This window comes from Zea mays, chromosome 2 (assembly GCF_902167145.1).
Source record: "Zea mays cultivar B73 chromosome 2, Zm-B73-REFERENCE-NAM-5.0, whole genome shotgun sequence".
NCBI classification, from domain to species: Eukaryota; Viridiplantae; Streptophyta; class Magnoliopsida; order Poales; family Poaceae; genus Zea; species Zea mays.
Genome location: NC_050097.1, coordinates 90,248,217 through 90,272,192, shown reverse-complemented (window position 1 = coordinate 90,272,192; position 23,976 = coordinate 90,248,217). Strand labels below are relative to the sequence as shown.

General features: G+C 45.6%; 1 protein-coding gene and 1 long non-coding RNA gene across 2 annotated transcripts; both read left to right on the top strand.

Moving 5' to 3' along the window:
• The first annotated feature begins 2,064 nt into the window (after nucleotides 1-2,064).
• On the top strand, nucleotides 2,065-3,835 carry LOC103646676 (UDP-glycosyltransferase 92A1). Its single transcript, XM_008671382.4, has one exon. The coding sequence runs from the start codon at nucleotides 2,177-2,179 to the stop codon at nucleotides 3,626-3,628; it is 1,452 nt and encodes a 483-aa protein (XP_008669604.1). The 5' UTR covers nucleotides 2,065-2,176; the 3' UTR covers nucleotides 3,629-3,835.
• Nucleotides 3,836-20,868: 17,033 nt separating this feature from the next.
• Nucleotides 20,869-23,231, top strand: LOC109944523 (uncharacterized). The gene is made up of 2 exons (XR_002267586.2): nucleotides 20,869-21,007; nucleotides 23,057-23,231. It is a non-coding gene; the product is annotated as an uncharacterized lncRNA (long non-coding RNA).
• Nucleotides 23,232-23,976: the final 745 nt, after the last annotated feature.

Sequence of the window (23,976 nt, the reverse complement as noted above, 5' to 3'; positions counted from 1 at the left end):
TTTATCATCAATTACTCAAAGCTCGAGAACAGCTCACATTACATTCGCGACACGCAGAGAACACGAATAGACACAAACAAACATATACATGCATAAGAACATTACACCACACACAGAAAAACATTATAAAACACACACCAACAGGTAGGGCTCGACGCTATGGTCATGTGAGAAAAAGAAATACGGAAAAACTATGATTGGAAAGGTATAACTTTCGAAATTTTACGTCATTAGCACGTAAAACTATATTTCTAAGTTGATTTAATTAATATAAATTATTCGTGGAAGATATTTCAAAGAAATATCTAATGTAACATTAATTTGTATTATAATTTAGTTGGAAACTCGTATTTTAAAACTAGCCAAATTATATTTATAACTTGTTGAGCACTATTTGTAAAATTTAAATAATTAAATTAGAAAAGATGCTACATATGGGAACTACTAAATAAATATTGTGTTTATACTAAACAAGTATTAAATCAAGATGTTTGAGTTGACATTATTCACATTAACATGTATTTACAAAAGCACGAATGAAAACTATAAACTATTGTTGACTAGATTACTATTTTAATAATCATCAGAAAAAACAAATAATTAAATAATTAATGAAAAATATGTAAAGACCAATCAATGGTTTTTAACATGCGCATAACCTTATTATGGAATTCACGCACTAATTTTCTAAAACGACTACTATTTTGGGACGGAGGGGTATAAAATTCATTTGTGTGCCTTTGGATAACATCCTTATTCACCCTATTTTTAGTCGAACAAAGAATATAAGTTGTACAAAAAATTAGCTCTGTTTGTCCTATCTATGGTCTATTCGTATCAATTATTGGTAATATATATTCAGCAACTAAATTTAGTACTACTGAATCCAAACAGATTTACTAGAGCAATAAACTATTAGCTAGTAAGATCCTCTTTGGATCCATGAAACTATTAGCTATTAATAGTTACTCTTCGTTCTTTTTTATTTACCATATTTTAGTTTAAAAATAAACTATCGGAAGATAAATATTTAAAACTTTTTTACATTAAAACAGACCTAGCTAATAGTCTATCTAATTATTATCTAATACACAACTATTGATCATCTCATTAGTTGGACTAAACCAACTAATACGTAGCTATCTAACATTGGCTATGACTATGAGCTAACTAAGACCACGTTTTATTCCTTTAGTCCAGGGACTAAAGTTTAGTTAGAAGATTAAAGTTTAGTCCTTACACTGTTTGGTTTTAGAGATTAAAACTATTCAAAACACATTGACCGTGTGTTTGGTTTGTGGACCAGGAGAGCCTGGCTACTCTAATCCGTATGTAGAGAACCAAGCTCCCACGAGACAGACTCAATGTATCCGAGATACTCTTGTTTGGTTACATGTGTAAGTTTATATAGACTAGATACAAATGTTGTTTGGTTGCCTGCGTTATAACGAGGTCAGATAAAATAATAAATAAAATTATTAAATTTTATATAGCAAGTGTGGTCTATTTTTGCTTGTAAACTACAGAGAATATATATGTTAAATCGGTAGAACAATTGGCTATTTAAACTAAAAGATTTTAAAAAACAAAGATAAAAAATGTTTTTGGACTGCGTGTCGGAGAGCAGCCAGCATGCTTCCGACCTGCATGAGCAGCGATGCTCTTGGTGACCGCACGAACGGAACCTGGCCCGATGGATGATTTTGCATCAACAGCGCCTGTATGCAACGATCATCCAACCAAACATACTGCGCTTTGAGGATCCACGCCTACAACGTCCGCGCTCGTCCATGCAACCAAACACACGGTAAATTATTTATAGTAGGACTAAAATACCCCTTAACATTCTCACGCCATCAGTGCAACTTAAATAAATAAGGGCAAAAGGTGTAATTTATATGGTTTAGTTCCTTTTAGTCACCCTTTAAGGAATTAATTCGACTAAAATAGAGGTCTTTAGTCCATCACCAAACCGAACCTAAGCATTAGCAGCTAACGAATCTAGGATCTATTCTCGATTCAAAAGCAGAGCAAAAGTCATTGAAATTAAATAGCTCATCTGTCAACCTCGCGCTAGCTCGTTGATTAAAGCAAAAGACCTGCTGGCTCTAGGTACATCCATGATTGTAGGTCAGGTCAACTGCTCTACCCATTCGAATCCAAAGATCCAACCACTATGGTTGGTACCGAGCACCCCGTGCACGTTGTCCTGTTCCCGTTCATGGCGCAGGGCCACGTCGCGCCGTTCCGCTTCCTCGCCGAGCTCGTCCGCCGAGCCCGACCAGACGCCAGCATCACCATAGTCGCAACTCCCTGGGTGTCCGAGTCACTCCGGGCCACTCTCGCGGCGAGCAACGTCGACGTCCACGCCCTGCCGTTCAACCCAGCCGACCATGGTCTCCCGGCCGACGCCCACAACTCGGCAAGCATCGGCCCCGATCAGCTCGGCAGCCTCTTCGCCGCCTCTGAGTCCCTCGGCCCAGCGTTCTGTCGCTTCGTCGCCGGCCTCAGGGCCACCGACCCTGCCGCTCATGTACATATCATGGCGGACATGTTCTTGGGCTGGACGGTGGGCGTCGCCCGCGACGACGCCGGCGTGTCCCACTCCATCGTCTTCACCTGCGGCAGCTACGGGGCGGCGGTTTACTTCTCGCTATGGAACAGCGTCCCGCTCGGCGCATTCAGCGCGGGGTCAACCGACGACGCCTTCGTGTTGCCGCAGTTCCCGCAGATTAGCGTCCGGCGCTCGCAGCTCAGCGACCAACTTGCCGCGGCCGACGGCAAGGACACCAGGTCTACTTTCATCCGCAAGCAGATCGCCTTCTTCTCCCGTGCCGACGCGCTGATTGTCAACACCGCAGAGAACCTGGAACCCAAGGGGCTGACGATGCTCCAGCAATGGTTCAACGTACCAGCGTACCCAGTTGGGCCACTCCTCCGTACCACGGTGGCAGCGTCGTCGTCAGAAACGAAGGATACTAGCAGCACAATCTTCGCCTGGCTCGACAAGCAGCTGCCGGGTTCCGTTCTGTACGTGTCGTTCGGGTCACAGTTCAACATCAACGCCACACAGATGGTGGAGCTAGCGATTGGGCTCGAGCAGAGCGCCCACAAGTTCGTGTGGGTGATCCGGCCGCCGTCTGGGTTCGACGACAACCGCGAGTGCTGGTCCGAGTGGCTGCCGGACGGGTTCAGTGAGAGACTAGTGGTCACAGGGCAGGGCCTTGTGGTACCGTGCTGGGCGCCGCAAGTGGAAATCCTTGCGCATGCAGCTAATGGAGCCTTCCTGACGCACTGCGGATGGAACTCGGTGCAGGAGAGTCTCGCCCATGGCGTGCCACTGATAGGGTGGCCGCTCTCGGCGGAGCAGTTCTACAATGCCAAGATGCTGGTGGAGGAGATGGGGGTGTGCGTGGAAGTGGCTCGCGGGAGCGACGGCGTGAGAAGGGAGAGGATCACCGAGGTGGTGGCAATGGTGCTTGGCGATACCTTGGAGCTTGCAGCGCTGAGACGGAATGCGGCGGCCGAGGCGGAGAAGTTGATTCGCGCAGCAGGGGAGAACGACCGCAACGGGTCGTCGGTGAAAGTGATGCAGATGTTCTTCAACGAAATGTCTCATCTCTTCTAACGATTATTACGGTCGTTGAGCAAAGGCTGCAAATTGTAGTTTCTTTTTTTTTAATTTATATTTGACGCTTATTACGATCGTTGAGTGATGACAGCAAACTGTAGTTTTTGTAATTTCTGTTTGTGTTTCTTTAGAACAACAAAAGCAATGGTGACAAATATATAAAGCACTATTATCAAAGTGACAGTATGTTGAGGATTCGAACCACAGTTGGCTTTAAACCCACATTTTTAGGTACCTAAGAGCTTGTTCGTTTTACCGTTAATCCATATGAATTGGCTAATATTAAGTCGGTTTAAATTTATAGTATATTAAAATCCATTTCAATACACTCTAATCTACATGGAATTGGAATAATCCAACAATACATAACAAAAATAAATACACATATCTTTATATTTTATACTCTATATTTAAACATAATTAAAAACGGTAACAAAGACGTAGGAGCACTTTGACTTTGCTAGTGCTGACAAAAAAAATAGTGAATAACGTTACGCGGTATAAGGAATATTGACTCTTGCTGTAGGATGTGATGTGTGTTGAGAGAGCGGGGTACCTTCATCATCTCACTTTGACTTTGCTTGTGCTGACAAAAAAAAATAGTGAATAACGTTACGCGGTATAAGGGCCCGTTCGGTTGTACAGGAATAAACCAGGATTCGTTACAACTCATCAAAATCTATATAAATTAGAGAAATAATTCGGCTAGAAATCAATCTAGGGCTCCAATCCGTGAAAACCGAACAGGCCCTAAGGAGTATTGACTTGTGTTGATTGAGCGGGGTGCCTTCATCATCTCACGACTCACGCCTACACTGGAGGATCGACCGCGTCTTTAGGTACTCCATAATGTTTCTTGGATTAGATAATCCTGAACCACTAAATTGCGGTCGGACCTAATTAACTCCACTTTGTGCTGCAATTATTTATTTATAAAGGAAAATATACAAACCACTGGACTCCACTTTGTGCTGCAATTATTTATTTAACTCCACTTTGTGCCACCAGACTACTCGTTGTTGAGAATCTCGTCGCCAGCTGTAGGTAGGTGGATACTTTTCTATGTTCATTGTTTTATGATACGCCTATCATGGCTGGATCCAATGCTCGAACGAACACCAAAAACTAATTACTAATTAGTCCGGATCTGAGGCTACTCAAATGATGAATATGAAGCTCTTAGAAGTGGTAAGTGGAACCATGATCTCCAGATTATAGTTCACCTCAGTTGTATGGTATTATGCCTAACTTCGTCGTTTACCTTCTCAAAGTATTTAGAGAAATATATTAACATATATGAGAAATACACTACATATCAAAACAAATTTTGTACAAATATTTATAAAACTACCTGAGACGGATGTGGTTTGCGTATTTTCTATGAAAATAAAGAAATTTGGTTTTAGACATATTAGAGTAAACTATAATTTACTAAATTTTGTACATCACGTTGTTTGTTGAGAGGCCAATGTGTGGATCTACAGTGGCTTAAACAATAAAACACTTAGGAACACAAGTGATCTATCCTAGTTCAGGCTCTATGTTCAGTAGTTGGCATTCTTCGAATTTGAAATAGTCAAATGAGAGTTCTTAGGGCCCCTTTGGTACGGCTTATTTTTCAGCTTCGGCTCTGGCTCATGCAAAAGTTGTGCCAAACACCTTTTTTTCAAATGGCTTCACGAGTGAAGTGCTTTTCCAAAATGAACTAGAGGGCATGAGCCAAAAAAAGTGGCTCACCCGGCTTCAGCTCACGTCATTTTTCCACAATAGCCCTCTCACCAGTCCAAATTATTTTTTTTGGTCCTGCCCTCAATCCCTAGCCACGTACAGGAGAGATCGACCTATACAGGGTCTTTCTGAAAAACAACCTATAAGTCGTTTTGCCAAATGATTTTTCAGAATGGCTTTGGCTCATCTAAAGAAGTGGCTTCACCTCGTGAGCCAGAGCCAAAGTCGTTTTTGGAGAAGCCAGAGTCCTGCCAAAGGGGCCCTTAATATTGGGAAATCGGGAGAGGTGAAGGGACTAACGTTATTGTACATCCCAGGTGTTAGTAAGACTGTTTATGTGGGGCAATCTTTAACTTGCATTCAGTTTAAATGAGCCGTCAACCACTCCATCATGATGAGAGTTAGCATGTGCTCACCCTATAATTTACCACATGCAAAACCCCGTCAAAGGTACATGGTCGAAAAACAACTCATTTAAAACGAAAGCAAATCTGGTTATCCTGGTACATGTCACGCTAGGATTGATACATGTACCACACCAGATGCATATCATCATACATCCATGAGAGCAAATTCAAGCACAGGTTCTCATAATTTAAGATTACAACAATTTTCACATTCAACTATGTAGGAAACAGTGACGTCTAAGAAGGGGTGAATTAGGACTTCTAAAACTTCTTTGTAAACTAGGCACAAATAAATCACTAGAACAAAACCTATGCAAATAACTTAACTATATTGTGCAAACTAGATTTTGTCTATGTGTTGCTATTTGTACCGCAAAAGGAGTTATGCAACTTAAGTTCCAATCCTATATAATATACACTAAGAATAGTAAAGATTGTAACTTAAGGAGAGAGTGTAAATGCGGAAGATTAAGGAGCTAGTAGAGAAAGCAAACTCTCGTGGATGACGCTGGTATTTTTACTGAGGAATCTCGAACCACGCAAGGTGCCAACTAATCCTCGTTGGTGCCCCTACACAAATGGTAGCCCACGCGAGGGTCAAGCACCACGGTCGAGTAACTCCATAGAGAGGCACGAGCCTTCTCCACGCGGAAGTGTTGCTTCGCTTCTAGCTTCTCTCGGACACTCTCCGCCGTCTCCACTATCGAGCTTTCGGCCAAAACGCCACGACCCTCATTCTCTCTGGTACATGGTGGCGGCCGTGACATATTCTCGGTTGTCATGGTCTCGCGAGACTCTCGCCCCACTTGGTACAATATTACAATGACTCACACAAGAGCCGAGGGGTTATGTGGGTTTTTCTAGACTCATCCAACTAACTAGGAACAATCTAGAGCAAGCGCATAAGCAGTTTAACTAACCTAAGCACTTCGCAAAGCACCTATACTAATCATCGAGTGATTCTATTAAGCACTTGGGTGTTTGAGCACTTGAAAATGTTTATAACATGTGTTGGTATGTTGCTTGGGCTCCCACACCTTCAAATAGTCAGTTGGGTGACGTATATATAGGTCCCATCTCAAATATAGCCGTTGGAGAAAAAGTTGCTCCTCTCTATGGCACACCGGACAGTCCGGTGGTTGGCATCGGACAGTCCAGTGCTATGTCCAGTGCGCATAGCCGTTGGATTTGACCGTTGACACGCTGTCAGCTTTGCACCAGACAGTCTGGTGATTCGCCGGATAGTCTGGTGGCTTCCCTCCACAATGTCACCGGGAACTAGCCGTTGGACTTCTATTCCCTCGTGCACCGGACAGTCTGCCAGGTGGCATCGGACTATCTTGTGAGCCACCGGACGGTCCACTTCACATGGGCAGACGATCGCGAGTGGCTACACTTTCTTCATGTCTTGGACTTTGCTTGATACTTGTTGATCTTCACTTATGGTCTTCATAATGTCTTATTTTGAGGTGTTGCTTCCTCAATGCCTTAATCCAAATCACTTTTGCATCCTGTGAACTACAAATACAAACACTAGCAAACACATTAGTCCACAGATTATGTTGATCATCAACCACCAAAATCATTTAGTCAAATGGGTCGGGGTCCCTTTTCCCTACAAACTCACTAGTCGTGATAAACCCTTCATTATCGATGGTGAGTGTTGTCATGGTGTAGCCACCATTGAGGATGCACTCACCGTTTGCAACCTTCATCCACATGCCAGTCTTAGGTGTAACTTGTGACCCAAGACATCGAATAATCGTATCACAGATAAAAGTATGAGTAGAGTTGGAGTCCATGAGAGCGTTGAGTGTGATGCAATTGATGGTGACTCGGAGTTTGAGGGTGTCGACGATGTCGATCTTGGTCACAACATGATGGAGATGACCAGTTTCTCCGCAAGGGCATCCATATCACCTGTGTCATTGCTGTCCAACTCTACCAGGAAGACTTTACCACTCGCACACTTGTGATCGGGCGAGTACTTCTCGGACAATGGTAGCATTCAACATTGACATGCTTTGTGGCGAGTTCTTTGGGCAAGAGACGATAGAAATGGGGCTTGTTGTAGTAGAGGCCACATACTTTGCTACAAATGATGTCGAGGTCTTCATGATTGAGGGAGAGGTTGACAATGTCGGGTTGGTGCAGGCAGATGTGGTGGACATGCATCGTTCATATGTCTTGTCTAGGTGCATAGCACGTTGTAGAGTCGTTAGGGCCTCCAACTTGACGTCGGTGCGAAGAGGTTCACCAAAGCCAGCGGTGTACATGTTGGATTATTGCATTTGGGACATGTTTTCGCAACGACATGAGGAAATGCCATGTGCTGGCTATGGGAATCCATCTGTGAGTTCATGGTAGTAAACTAGGCAAGAATTTGATCTAATTTGGCCGAGTTTGCCATGCTCTCAAGATCTTTGTTGATATTGGACATGGTGGTCGATGCGTCGAGAGGCTTTGTTGGTACCAAATTGATACACCTCTACGAGCGTGGTGTATATGTATATGGGAATGGAGGAGAGGTTTAGACTGAGCGAGAAAGCACATGGGGTATGGGGGTTGGCTAAAGATATCATCACTAGAGGTATGGGAAGCCACAGTGATCGAAGCAGCCTCCATAACATAGGAAATGACTTCTTCGATGAACTCTTAGGTACACACTATTGACCCTTTCTAGAATCAGGGCATGATTTTTTCAACTAGATAAGCTCCTGCTAAGGATAAGCCCTTTTTTCTAATCATTCTTTATTCTCATCTCTAACAATCGAATAAGCCCCAGCTATAACCAGGGAGGTCGGATAAGTCCAGCTAAGGATAAGCCCTCTCTGTTTATTCTCATCTCTAACTGAAATAAACTGGGCCTGCTAGACAGGTTGGCATTGACATGAACCTGCTAGTCGGTGCCACTATTATTGTTGCCCAACGAAGAAGTAGACAATACTTTTGGAAATGCATATTGTTTTCTTTTGGAGCTATAAAGATGAAGATAGTGTTTGCAGAATATAGCTGTCATGATACTCTTTTGAGTTTGTATTTCTTTTCTCCTAAAACCTTTGTTTAGGGACATTTCACATAGTATATTTTTCTTTTTTTTGTTTATGTGTGGAATCTAATAAAATAAAAAACTTTTGACCGGAACACTTAGGCCTTATTCAGTTGCATCTGGATTGGAGAGGATTCAGGGGGATTAAATCCCTTCCTTTTGAATAGAAAGGGGTTTAATCCATTTCAATCCACCCATAACTAAACAAGCCCTTAGATGGTTGGTAGCGCTAGATTAGAAACCATTGGGTCATAGGTTCTCAGCAGACACTTCATACAAGTAAGGCACTTATATCGAATGTATGGCTAGTCTATTTTGGAACACTAACAAAACAAGATTTTGTATGTCTTAAATCAGAAATGACTATTGATTTCTGATTTGCCTTGGATAATATATTAATTCTTGCAATTAACTAATGAGTTTATTTGACATTATTTTCAAAGTTTCCTTTGGCGGGCAAGGATTTTGTCCATTTTTCTAGCATTTTTGCTAGCTATTCTCGCGTCATATTGGTACTGGTGGTGATATCATTTATAAAAATCACCTTCCATGATATTAATAACCTGTGTATTGGATAGCCTCAGATTACATAATGTAGAAACTTCATCCCAGTCCCTGATATTAATATTTTTTACATTGGACATGATCAACTGATATCTATGTTAGTAGTTTTGACTAAAGTTGAGCAGTCCTATTCTAACCACTAGGCAGTGTTCGGTTCCAGGGATAGTATGGTCATTGTTAGGATATCCCACTTTTTTGATGGTGTTTTGCTTTGGAGACACCTAGATATGGGGTGGTTCCACTAGGGAATATACTCTCTAAATACAGGTTCAACTTGCCCCTAGAAATTTGATGGATAGGGTCATCCCATGTGGCATGAACCCTCTAAGCGCTAGCACGCGGGCATGCGAGAAGAGAGGTTGATGGTGTCGGCGAGCTCCTAGGCTCAGGTAAGGTCTGGTTAGAAGGTGATGTGTCACGATGTCCCAATCTTTATGACGTAGGATCAATCTTCAGATAACTAGCTTCGAAGAAGCCAAGATAACTTGCTACAAGCAGCGATAACTAGTGCATCCTGACAAATAAAACTCGAAGCCAACCACCGTCTTTAACCGGCAACCTTGTTGGGGCGAAGGCAAGGACGCCACCCTTCGCTCGAGGCCTTCGCCGCAGTCGCTGGTCCGACGGAGACAAAACGGGCAGGGACACCCTTCGCTTGTTACGGCACCAGACGAAGGCCTGCGACGCGGTCATCCCACCGTGCGGCCTCGTCCGGCTTGGAGGCCCACATGTGATCCGGCCCATTGTAATGGGCCCTGCGTGGCCGCTGCGTGTTACGGGCCTAATTTGTAAAGGCATTCCTGTAATTACAGTCTGTAACCCTGCTTTATGGGAATATTCTGGGGATAAACTAGGTGTCTGAGGGCACATGCGTCCTTAACACAAGGCGCTGGGCACTCAGATACCTATAAATACCCCCGCACAGTGCCCGTGAGAGGCCAGATTAACAGAGCTATTGCCATCTTGCGCGTAACCCTGTTGACGTCACTGTTCACCCTTGTTGGCCCCCCTTGCGACCGAGAGCAAGTTCCAACATTTGGCGCCCACCGTTCGTGCTACGAGAAAACCACCCGCGATGGCACCCAAGAGAGCTAACCCGAAGGCTGACGAGGCCGCGAAGGCAGCACTGTTTGCCGCAAGAAAGGGCAAGGCCCTCGCCCTCACCCAATCCACCCACCAGGAGGCCACTGAAGACAACATTCCCCGCACCTGCGAAGACGACACTCTCCGCACCTGCGGCCCTGAAGGACAATCGCAGCCACCCCCAGGCTTCGCCTCACTAGAGGGCGCGGACCTCACCGAGGATGGTGAAGTCCTCGGCGTTTCAGCGGAAGAACAGCTACAGCTGCGCGCCCTACGCCTCAAGAACCGCAATCTCCAGAGGCAGAAAGAGATACTGGAGGCCAAGCGCCAGCGCGTGTCCGCACTAGCCAAAGTGCGGCAAATGATACGCGACGAAGAGCAGAAGGCCCAAGACCTCGAGCGGGAGATCGCGCTGATGCAGCGCGAAGGCCGCCTTGGCCTGCAGCACGGGCCACCCCTCCAGCAGCGCGCACAACTGGAAGACACGCGCGAAGGCCACCTCGGCCTGCAGCATGGGCCACCCCTGCAAGACCGTGCACAACAGGAAGACCCGCATTTCCCCCAGCGCGACCATACCTTCCCGCACACTGCGCCATTCCAAGGAGTTAACTGTCTCGACGAGCGAAGTCCCCTGGCGCCACACCTGCATGTGACACCTTGGCCAGCTAACTTCCGGGCAGGGGCATATCCCAAGTACAACGGCAGCACCGACCCAGCACAATATATAATGAGTTATCAGGTAGCCGTTGCATCTTCCGGAGGGGACGACGCCACAATGGCGAAGTCTTTCATCATCGCCCTGGAGGGCCCAGCTCTCACCTGGTTCACCAGGTTGCCTCCGCTGTCCATTGATTCCTGGAGAAGCCTCCGGGATAAGTTCCTACTCAACTTCCAAGGGTACCGCCCAGACACCGACGCCTTGGCCGAGCTCTCTCTTTGCAAGCAGCTGGAAAAGGAGACTCTGCGGGAGTATTACCGCAAATTTTTAACACTCAAGTCACAGCTGCCCTCAGTCGATGACCAGATCGCCATCCACTACGCTATTAGTGGCCTTCGTGCCGGCGTCCTCTACAGCCACTGTATCAGAGATCCGCCCAAGAACCTCCAGGAACTGTATCAGCTCTTTGAAAAATATGCCAAATCCGAAGAGCTCCACCAGCGCAAGGTTGAGTCGCAGCGGAAACCCAAAGATGCTCCACAATCCAGCCGCACGTGGACGAGGACTCCGCAGCTAGACTCCGGTCGAGACAGCCGCAATCAGCAGCAAGTGCACAACATCGCCAACCAGCACCCCGCTGCTGACCCCCCTCGTCGCCAGGAATATCCCCCCAGGGCCGCGGAAATGGAACTCGTGGTAGGGGTCGAGGGCGTGCGCAGCCGCCGCGCCGATTCTACTGCCTCTTCCATGGCGAAGACTGCGCCCACCAAACCAAAGACTACCCCGAAATGAAGGCCACCAGAGACAGAATGGCACGGGCGCAGCCAGCCGACAACCCCAGAGTTGTCGCACACACTTACCAGCAACCCCCTCCACCATATATCCACGCCCCCGCCCCACATCCACCGCACCACGCTTACCAACACCATCAGGAAGTACAAATCGTACCTCCCCCACACCCACCACCACACCAGCAACATCAAAACATCCCCCACGCCCCAAAGCAGGAAGACTTCGCCGATCAACCGTATCGCGGAGTCATTCACATGATAACGGGGGGGGGGGGGGGGTCCAACACTGACTTCGACACCAAGCGGCAGAAGCGGGACCACTACCGCATCATCAACCACGTCGCTGTCACTGGCCCAGTCGTGCAGATAAAGTGGTCCCACATACCGCTAACCTTCGACGCACGAGACGTTGACCTGCGCAGCGCCCCCCACATCGACGCCATGGTTATCAATTGCAGCGTGGCAGGCTGGGACCTACACAAAGTCCTAGTCGACAATGGTAGTCAGGCGGACATCATCTTCTTCCACGCCTTCGACCGCATGGGTATAAGCCACAGCCTGCTCAAGCCTTCGGACAACCCGTTGTATGGCTTCGGCGGCAAGGGCACTTTTCCAGTCGGCAAAATAGCGCCGCCTAAGACACAACACACAAAATTCAGCAACCCACACATAGCCCACATCCAGCAAACACCAAACAAACGCCAAACGTTACCTGAGCCCTCGCCGTCTCGGCCCGCTCCCTGACCACCTCGCGACCGTGCGGACCCCACATCCGGTCGTAGATGGCTCCGGCGGATTCCTTCACTATGGGGTCCTCAACCTTGTAGATATCTCGCTCAAAATCTTCATCGGCTTGGTCGAAGACCTCGAAGTGCCGGCACCCTTCGCGGGAGAGCGCGTTCATCGCCCCCTCGCAGGTGACCAGGGAGGCATACGACATAAACCCCTCCACGATAGTGGGGAGTGCCTACAACTCCTCCTGCACCCACTCCAGGCAGCGAAGTCCGGGCTCTCGGTCCGGCACTTCGAAGTCACTGGTCCGCGCGCCCAGCTCATGGTATGTATCCATAAGCTGTTTGCGCATCCGCTCTGCCTCCGCGCGCGACGCGACCTCGGCCCTCTCCACGCGGCTCTCCAGGGCGGTGAGCCGCTCCTGCAGCTGCTCGGCGCGCTCCCTGGCAAGATTGCCCTCCGCCCGCGCCAATTTGGCCTCCGCCTGCGCAGCCTGCTCCTTGGCGAGGGCCTCGTTGGTCTCCCTCCTCTCCCCCACCAGTTGGCGCCGGAGGTCAGTCTTCTCCCTCTCCAGTGCGGCCACCTTGTCCGCCAGCTTGCGGCACTTACTGTCGACGGCTGATTTTTCACGGATGGCGTCAGCATGTTGCGTCCGAAGTCTCTCGACTTCGGCAGACACAACTGCCGTGAGCGCCCCCGACGCTGTGCGGTCGACGAAGTCAGCCGCCTGCAAAACACACGTAAGACCGCGGCCCCAGCAAAGCCGACATAAAAAAAACACACACACACACCGAAGTCTAGCTCAACGGACCTGACTTATTGCCTCCTTCACCTCCTTCAGCCGGCGGGACACAGCGCCCGCCTCATCCCTGACAGCCGCGAGGGCCAACATCTCGCCTCCGGCGCTAAGGGCCCCGCCCTTTGCCTTCGGCACTACGGCAGCCGTCGTGGTCGCCGCGGCAGGCGCAACTATAGCAAGTTGGCCTTCGTCCGACCCTGCGACGTATCAACGAATAAATAAATTTTTTTTAAAAAAAAACCCGAGCCAACGACTTACCACCAAGATAGTCGTCCACACTAATATCGGTGGCGAAGTCGGCGACGCGCTTGCCTGCCGACGGCAACACTCGGGCAGCCTCCGGCACTCTGCTGGACGGCGGCACAGCCTTCGTCGGTTTGGAACCACCGGCGCCTGCCGCTGCCTCCGGTGCTTTGCCAGATGCAGGGACGCCCGACTTTGCCGCCAGCGGCGGCTTGCCTCCGCCGGGGGCCGCAGCCTTCGCAGCCCCCCGCTACCTCTTCGGCCTGGCTTCAACGAGCCTGACAACCGCCTAGCGCTTTTGTGCAGCTCCCTGGCGATCCTTGTCCATCACTGCCGACACAACAGCAGCAATATTCCGCCCGTAAGGAAAAACTCTCCATTCACGAACCATGCGAGATGTAAAAAGTCTTCGCCGGCCGCGCGGGGGATAGGAAAATTCCTAGGCCACCAACCCCCGGTAACCCTCAGCATCCGCGCCGAAGACTCCCGGAGCTCGGGCGAAGACATCCTTCCCCCCGGGGCCGCGCATGTCCGCATCAACTCTCTAGCAAAACCATCGGAAACCCCAAGTCCTCCCATAGCAGTACCTAATTTCCTCTTTTTAGAGGATGGGGCGGCCGCCGGCGCAGGGACGTCTCCAGTCTCCACCACCGGCTTCTTCCCACGGCGGTCCACATCGTCTTGGCCGGGATAGCCGTCATACGGCAATTGATTCAATTCAAAAACCCTGTTCAAACGGTCATTCGACCCGCGGATATCCCAGCTGCGCTGGACCTCTGTCCTCGGCACGTAACGACCAACGAGCCGCACCGCCCTATCCTCCGCCTCACGCACAAAGGCGGCCGGATCACGGTTTTGCAGATTCAGCGCGAAGGCAGGACTTCGCACCATCTTCCCACCATGCACTACCGGAATCGCGTTCTTTGCCGAGTGTCTAAGACACTCGGCAAAGGCAATTTTACACTCGGCAAAGTCGGCAAAGGCTTTGCCGAGTGTAACACTCGGCAAAGAACACTCGGCAAAGATTTCATCGGCAAAGGGTTCTTTGCCGAGTGCTTTTTTTCGGACACTCGGCAAAGACTTTGCCAAGTGTCAAAAAGCACTCGGCAAAGAAAAACACTCGGCAAATTAAGAATCGAAAAAATAAAAAAAAAACAGTAAAACATTTTTTAAATTCTAGGAACAACTCTCCAACCCTCCCCTATTACCTTACCCGTTGCCCTATCATTTTTCACGATTATTTTGAATCAAACTTATATGTTTTGTAAATGGTGAGATTCGAACTAGCAACCTCTCTCTCGCGCATACCATCCTATACCACTACACTACTACACCAATTATGTTTATATTACGTTTCCATTCCCCATATACTATAACAAATCGAGAGTAATTTGATTATTTAAGGCACTAAATGAGTTCATTTGAAAATGTGACCAACTATAAAGTTGCATAACTTTTTGAGATCTAAAAGTTTTATTTTAATAGTTTCTACATCCGAGACTGTTTATAAAATTTGAATTTTAAATTTAAAAACTTCACACGAAATTTTCAATGATAAGATGATTTTAAATCAAAAAATTGTCAACTACAAAGTTTCATTATATTTCAAGACCTACAACTTTTATTTTGGTGGTTTTTCCATCCGAGACAGTTTGAAAAATTCAAATTTCAAAATTCAAACATAGTTTTGCATAACAAGATGATTTCAAACTAAAACATTGTCAACTACAAAGTTTCATAACTCTTCAATACCTACAACTTTCATGTTGGTGGTTTTTCCTTTCGAAGTCGTTTTCAAAATTCAAATTTTAAATTTTTTAAATTCAGACGTAGTTTTCGTTGACAATATGACTTCAAATGAAAAAGTTGTTAACTATAAACTTCTATAACTTCTCAAGATCTACAAAGTTTATTTTGGTTGTTTGGTAATTTGTTTATCTCAAATGATGGTTCTAACAATATGCACAAATTCTATATGTCTCTCTCGTAGTTTCATAAACTACGAGAGAGATATAGGTTTTATGAACAATTTTTTTATTTTGTCATATGAAGAAATGTTCAATATATAAATTGTACATCATGATGAGTTATACAAATTTGTAGTTGAAAACTTTTTCATTTGAATTAATTTACTACTTTAAAATGTGATTTTTAAATTGTCTTTGCCTAGTGTTGGAGAAAAAACACTCGGCAAAGAGCTCTTTGCCGAGTGTTGTATTTGTGACACTCGGCAAAGAGCCCTTTGCCGAGTGTCAAAAAAAGACACTCGGCAAAGAAACTCTTTGCCGAGTGTCAAAAATAAAACACTCGGCAAAGAGTTTCTTCGCCGAGTGTTTTCTTTTACCGAGGGTTTTTTGCGTGGCACTCGGCAAAGAGCTCTTTGCCGAGTGCCCGAAATAAAACACTCGGCAAAGAATATGACACTCGGCAAAGAGCCAAATTCCGGTAGTGATGGGAAGGCATCTGGCGAGGGCACACTTCGCCCAACGCCCAGCCATGCGCCAAGGGCCATACCCCGTACGCCACAAATTCTTCAACCAAATCGCGCCCACTGCTCAGGCCGGCGGCGCACCGAAGGGCCCCTTCGTCCGCATCATCCTCCACCACCTCAAAGGGCGGGTATGCTGAGTAAAAATGAGAACACATCTCGGACACGGGGAGCCCCTCATGGTCTTCGACGGTACCCTCCGCGACGTAAAACCAAAATTCATTCCAGTTGCCCCACTTGTTGCGGGCGCAAGGAACCAACTCGACTACCTGCATCGTGGTCTTGCCGGTCTTCGGCATAAACGTACAAGACCCAAACTGGGCAACTTCGTCTCCAATCATCCTCTTCTGCCAGTGCAGGCAATAGTACCTTGCAAAGACTTCGACTGATGGCTGACCGCCGTACGAAGTCGTCGCCCAGACATACTTCGATAGAGCCACCACGACATTCGGAGTCAGCTGATGTATCTGAACATTAAACCTGCGCAGGACTTCGCCAACAAATCGGTGCGCCGGCAGACGGAGACCAGCGGCGAAGAACGCCTCGAACACAACCAACTCGCCTTCCGGCTCGGGGACCTCCTCCGTCCCCGGGACACGAGCAACCCCGCTGCCAAAGTAACCCAGCCTCTGCATATCTTGCACGCGGGCCGACGACATCTGCGACACGCCAAAATCCACAGAATCGCCGACGCGCAACTCCTCCGCCACCAGAGTACTCGGCGTCCCCTCAGACGAGGCGTCGGACGGCGGCAAGGCGTCGGCCGGCGGCGTAGCGGCAGCGGAAGAAGAAGAGGTCGGCATCGCTACGTACTGTCGACGGCGGCGGGCGGTCTGCTTCACTCGAGCCAGATCTCCGGCGAACAAGAGCACGGCGGGCAGACGAGCAGCAAGACGGTGGAAAAGGCGGCTAGGGTTTTCACGGAGCGCGGAAAGTGAAGTTCAAAAAGCACCGACCCCCGCCCCCTTTTATAGACAGGGCGCGGCTCTTCGGGAAACCTGCAATCCAACAGGGCGCGACGCTTCGGGAAACCCGCAATCCAACAGTACGGTGTCAATCAACGGTCATGTCAAAAACCCCCGCGGAACCACTTCGAGCGAGGGCAGCGTCTCCGCCATCTAAGCGACGTCTTCGGCACCAGGTGACTTTGTCGAACTGGTCCCTCGGAGGGCAAATGTTGGGGCAAAGACAAGGACGCCACCCTTCACTCGAGGCCTTCGCCGCAGTCGCTGGTCCGACGGAGACAAAACGGGCAGGGACACCCTTCGCTTGTTACGGCACCAGACGAAGGCCTGCGACGCAGTCATCCCACCGTGCGGCCTCGTCCGGCTCGGAGGCCCACATGTGATCCGGCCCATTGTAATGGGCCCTGCGTGGCCGCTGCGTGTTACGGGCCTAATTTGTAAAGGCATTCCTGTAATTACAGTCTGTAACCCTGCTTTATGGGAATATTCTGGGGATAAACTAGGTGTCTGAGGGCACATGCGTCCTTAACACAAGGCGCTGGGCACTCAGATACCTATAAATACCCCCGCACAGTGCCCGTGAGAGGCCAGATTAACAGAGCTATTGCCATCTTGCGCGTAACCCTGTTGACGTCACTGTTCACCCTTGTTGGCCCCCCTTGCGACCGAGAGCAAGTTCCAACAAACCTAAATCGAGGATTCGCCCAACCACACTCTCAAAGAACCAACCAACACAACCTACAATCATTCGAGGAGACCTCGAAGGGAGTAGGAGCACCACTTGGGAGCAGATGAAGCCGCTGCTTCTGCAATCCAGCGAAGGAATTCACAAGACCAAAGTGGTAGAGATCACTCTCAATATTTGTTAGTACACAACTGAACAAAAGGGTTCTGTTTTTAGATCATCCAAAGTTGTCTTACATCATAGACATAGGGGGTATTTATTACTAGCAATGACCAGCCTTAGATAGGTATAAACACGAAAAGAAAGTATTTTAACGTGCAAATGTGAAGGAGCCTCTTCGAAAGATCTACAGAGCTGAATTTTGTGTGGTTGTTTGACTTCTGCGCTTATTAGAGTATTTTGATAATAACTTCTCCTAGGAATCTCCAAATGACATGGGGATGGATGCGTTCGAAAGCTGACTTGATAAGCTTTCTCACCATGTATAGCATGCCTAATGAAACTTCGTAGAATGATGCAGTTTAGTACGAAAACTTGGTCATCAAACAGACTGTTGACCTTCTGACCAGTCAGCACTAAAGTAGGTCGTCCGCCTTTCTGGTAGATTTGATTAAGTCCGCCTCAGAAGAATTGGAAACTAGACTTCAAGAGCTTTCCAAAAATACTTATGGGCCTTCATAGGTTTTGGGAATCAAAAGATATGACTGTTTCTTCTAAACGGTTCTGTTGCGCTGGACTGAATCGAACATAGCTCTTCTCTCTGATTCGCCCTTGATATGTTTTGTCCTTCCTCTTTGGTGAACCTAAGAAATATCAACATACATGACTTAGGTAGCATAAAGTTCTCATTAGGTTTAATTGAAATTCATAAAGTAGCGCGTGCACCTCTTGTTGTAGCTTCTTAGCTCGGCTACGTGTAATTGGTCCATCAAAGACTTGGGCTGGTGATGATGTTGGTTGTACTTGAGTTGATATAGCTTGACTTAGGGGTTGTAACATGTTGCTTAATGGCTTGGTCGTATCAGAAGGCTAGCTTCATAATTCGTGAGCTTAATGGCACATACGAGATCTATGTGGGCTATGGGAAGAAGAGAGAAAGGATGGCCTGACCTCAATTAGGCATAGCATACTTCAATGGCGTGTGGATGGAACTTGGCACCTCGCCAGGGCTGCCAAGCATAGGGACACCTACGATAATTGCATAGGGCTACCAGCCATGGGGACATGGGGCCGTGGGGATGCTGGCCATGAGGCATATGTATCATGACAACTATATTCTTAGAATCATGGGTATTTATTTGTCTAAGTGTTCTCGATTTTCTTGGAATCCTGGAGTTTAGGGTTTAGGGTATGCTTGCTGTTACTGATGAGATGAACTGATGAGTTTAGGGTTATTACTGGATGAACTGATTAGATGCTTGCTATTGCTTGCTGTTGTGATGAGATGAATAGAGGTAAGATTCTTTTTGTTACTTTGTAGAGATACAATGAGTTTCTTGCTATTACTTTGTAGAGTTATTACTGGATGAGCTGACGAGTTTAGGGTTTGTAGAGTTATTACTGGATGTTGTTACTTTGTAGAGATGAGATGAGATGCTTGCTATTACTTGATGCTATTACTTTCTAGAATTACTACTAGATGTTATTACTAGAGTTTACTCTTTGCATTACTCTGTGATGAACTGATGACCTTGAGTTGTCTAAGTTTTATTTGGTAGGCCATGAGGAAATGGTGCGCGTCACCTTGACAGCGATGGAACAAGTGCTCCAGCCTCCAACTTTCTGAGTTGTGATGGATGAAGATGTTGGTGGTGAGAACAGTCCATCTCAGTTCATTAACAATGGTCCGAGGATTGTGTTTGGTGAAGAGAACGGTCCATCTCAGTCAATTAACAATAGTAGCAGTGCCACCCCTATTGACCTTGAAGAGGGTGCTTCTACTGACAATGGTTTTGCTCCCACTTCAGATGCTAATGGTAAATAACGAAAAAGAATTTGCACATCTAAAGTGTGGCAGGATTTTGAACCACTCTACAAAACAGTAGACAGTAAGAAGATCAGGTATGGTGGTAAGTGTCGCTGGTGCAAATGTACATTGAGTGTTGTGTCGTCTAGTGGTCTTAGCCATTTCCTTAGGCATCAATGTGATTGTAGAGTTAAGCTTGCTAAATATGGCAAGCAGTCAATGCTTAAGTTTAACCCTGATGGTTCTTTGTGTAATTGGGATTATTGTCGTGATCGTGCTAGAACTCATATGTGTAGGTTGATTGTTGTAACACTCCAAAATATTAATTTTAGGATTTAGGAAGAATTATTTCCCAGATTTAAATGAATGTGTTTTTTTAATAAGGATTAAATAAAAAGATCCTCATATGAATTAAATTATCCTTTGTTCAATTATAAATTCAGAACTATTTTCAAAAAGGATTAAGTTAAAGTATTCCTTAATAAACACTACATATTAGAATTTACTTTCAAATAATTATGTGTGTGCACTACATATTTGAGGCATTTGTCAAAATAAACAAAATAATTAATATATATATACACAAATATATTTGATGAACAACTCATGTTGGATATTTGATTGTTGCATTGAGGTGCAAATTTGAAATCTGAATTTCATTTTAATTTTAAGATTAGAAATGGAAACACGAAGGAAAATAGAAAAGAAAAGAAAATAGAAAATAAAGGATTAAATGGAATAGTAAAAGATAACCTCAGACCGGCCTACACTTCTTTTTCCCCACACCTTCTCATCTATTCCTTTTTTATTTGTATCATTTCCATTTGGGCTGAAGTTTGTGGTCGTCCGTTTCAACCTCTCGCATGTGCGTCTAAGCCGGGAGGTTGTGCGTCTCTGATCCAGGAGCCCACACTCTAGATATTTTCTTCCACATCGAGACATCTCATAGGCACGTAACAAACTGGCACTATAGCAGACGTAACAGAACCACTGCGTAATCATCGGGCCTCCTACCAGCAGAGGGACCCGAATCGGTCCCATCCACAAGTATATATATGAGTGGTCGAACCATCACCTGCGCTATTTAAGTCATTGAGAAAGTAGCCAACTCGTATGAGAAAGTTTGTTGCCAAGGTCGCCAGACCGGAGCAACTCCGTCATTCGTCGTCAACAGCATGCCGCCCATGTCGAGGAGTTGCCAACATGTGCCGCATCGAGGTACAACATCTAATGCTACAAGTAGTAATTCACTCGAGTTTTTCCAGTCCGTCGATGGCGTTCGTCAGCATAGCCGCTCTCTGTGGCCCAACCTCGCCGCCGCCAGCTAAGCTCGCAGGCATAAACCGCTATGACCAGCTCGTTGAAGTTTGAGTTCCTCCCTAACTCTAGCGACAGCTTTGGCGAGTAATTTCTCATCGTCCGTTCATCTTCCGGGGCAACCCAGAACATCGTCGTGACCAGCTCATGCGAGCTTCGTCACTGCGCTTCCGGTTTGTCGATCGGATCTCTGGTTCATAATAAAAAAACCGAAATGACCAGCAAAAACCGAGATGATCAGCAACAACCAAGGTAGGTTAGGGGTCTTTTCCATATGATAGGCTTGACGCTTTCCACCTAATAAATAACCACCACCATATACCCTTTTTTACATGCAAGACTGCTATACAACACAAATTTAACAGTAAATACAATCATGATAAGTTGGCAATAGATAGGTCATACATTTGTAAACAAACCTTTCCTACCGTCAATGTCACATATTTCTGAGCAACCCTACTAGTTTATTAAAAATGTGATATCTTATAGGTCAAATAATTTGTTTTAAACTGTTCAAGTTATGTTAGTTTCATATTAATTTTTGTGTAAGTTTAATAACATTGTTTTAATTATGCCACATGTTTTAATTAATTAATTATTTAATTAATTAATGTTAATTAACTAGATAATCTAGTTAATATAATTTATAGTTGTGACATATGCTTATTATAATTAATAACTAAATTGATTAATATCAACTCAGATATTTTAACTTAATACATGCTTAATTTAAATGCAACATATATTAGATTTATTACGCCTAAAAATATTTTTTTACCCATAACTTTTTCGTTTTAATTCCGATTTTAATGGTTCTCGAACCTACAATCTCGTAGCGGCACGTAGGACATTCTTACATTGTTTGTTCATATGCTTTGGTGTAATGTTACTATACCCATTATTTGTTTGATTGTATATATTGCTACGCATAGAAGTGAGGTCACGAGAAATCTGAAGACCAACTTAGTGAAGTACCTAAAATCTCAAGTCACAGGCAAGTTGTGCCATTGATCACTCTTCTTTATCTAATAATGTTCTCTGTTAATCACTATAACATGCTCAGGTTAATTGGATGGGACCTAATAGGTTTCCCTAGTTTTGTTTACCCTATACCTTGCAAACCGATGAACTATTGGGTAGACTTGCTATTGCTCTAACTAGTTTTGGGATTAATGTTATATCTAAATTATGATCATGTTCCAATATTGTTGTTGATTTAATTATTGTTCATGATAAGATTATCGTGTTAATTGAAACATGGAGCTTAACTTGAGATAAAGTGCTACCACAAGGGTGGAATGAGACGCCCTTGGCCAAGTAATTAGGAAAGAGGGAGAGATTACCATACCCGAAAGGGGCAAGCAGGGAGGCATCATTGCAGAGTATAGGGAGGTCCTCGGGTCGAACTCCTGCGATGGCTTTTCGGACAAGGGATTCCGATGCTTCCTTCTTCCTTAATCCGTAGCGGGTTTTCTCGAACTAGTGGAACTTTGGAAAGGCCTCGCAGTGGATCCCTAGGCATTCACCTTGGAAGTGTCTAAGGGTCTAGCTAACCCTGGTTAATCGGAAAACACATCTTGTGGGTAAAGATGTGCAACCTCTGCAGAGTGTAAAACTGGTATATCAGTCGTGCTCACGGTCAAGAGTGACTCAGGACTCTCGCATGATTAACTTATGGAACTAAACTTAATCTGTCATATGCATTGCATTGTGGGTGTTATTATTAATTGTGATCTCTTATTTAATTTGGGTTGGTATCAACTTATACTTAGTAACTGCTAATAAAACTTTGACCAACTTTAAAAGCAATGCTCAGCTTTAACCATTTCCTTTGGTAAGCCTTACTTCACATGAGCCCCATTGTAAGTGAGCTCATGCACATTATTCCCCACAACTTGTTGAGCGATGAACGTATGTGAGCTCACCCTTGTTGTACTCACATTTCCCCAGGTCAAGGACAGGTACCACAAGATAAGGATCATGATGCTGTGATGAGTTCGTGAGAGGTCTAGGTCGTCGTCTCACAATCAACTATGGTTGCTGCATCTTTGTCTTTGTATGATTTAATTATTTGACTATTTTGTATAGAACTACATTATATATTAATGATGTGACATTCGTTTCTGTACCATGAGTCATCATATGTGTGAGACTTGATCCTAGCACACATTTGATTCGTGCCCGGGTTTGCCCCCATAAATCTGGGTGTGACAGAAGTTGTATCAGAGCAATGTTGATTGTAGGACGAACCTAGATAGAACTGGACAACCCTTACCTACTTACCTTTGCTACTCTGATTCTTTTTAAACTTTCCCTAATATTTCTCATCTATTGCTGCTTTACTCTGATTACTCTTACCTTTTCTCTTCTAAAGACAAAAGTGGATTCACACTTTGAAATTATGTACCTAAAGTGACCTTTAGGAATAGGAAACCTAATCTTAGGAACAAAACAAACTATTTTTGTAGGTATATATACACTTGAATGTTTGTTCTTATTATACCTGTTTGATTTGGTTCTTTGATTGAGTGTGATGGGTTGTGGAGTAATATCCACAATTGCATCTAAATACATATAGGCATAACAATATATTTATAAAGATAGAATATCCCCCATAAAACAGATCTGTAGATCCATCTCATATTAATAGATTCTATCTTATCCTTATAGATTCATCTTGCCCTAATAAGCATACCTATCCCACCCTAGAGTAGCAACCATGATCTAGTCCAAAATAAATTAATTAGATCTTATAAGTCTAATCTAGTCCTACCAAGTTAATCTAGAACCCATCTAATTTGATCACATTTAATCTAAGGTGAGTTACTTAAACATGTTAGTTGATATTGGTAAAGTAGATTAGATCCTAC

What these genes read in the sequence shown, in the direction of transcription:
- LOC103646676 (XM_008671382.4), top strand. Translation starts at nt 2,177, where the DNA reads ATGGTTGGTACCGAGCACCCCGTGCACGTTGTCCTGTTCCCGTTCATG.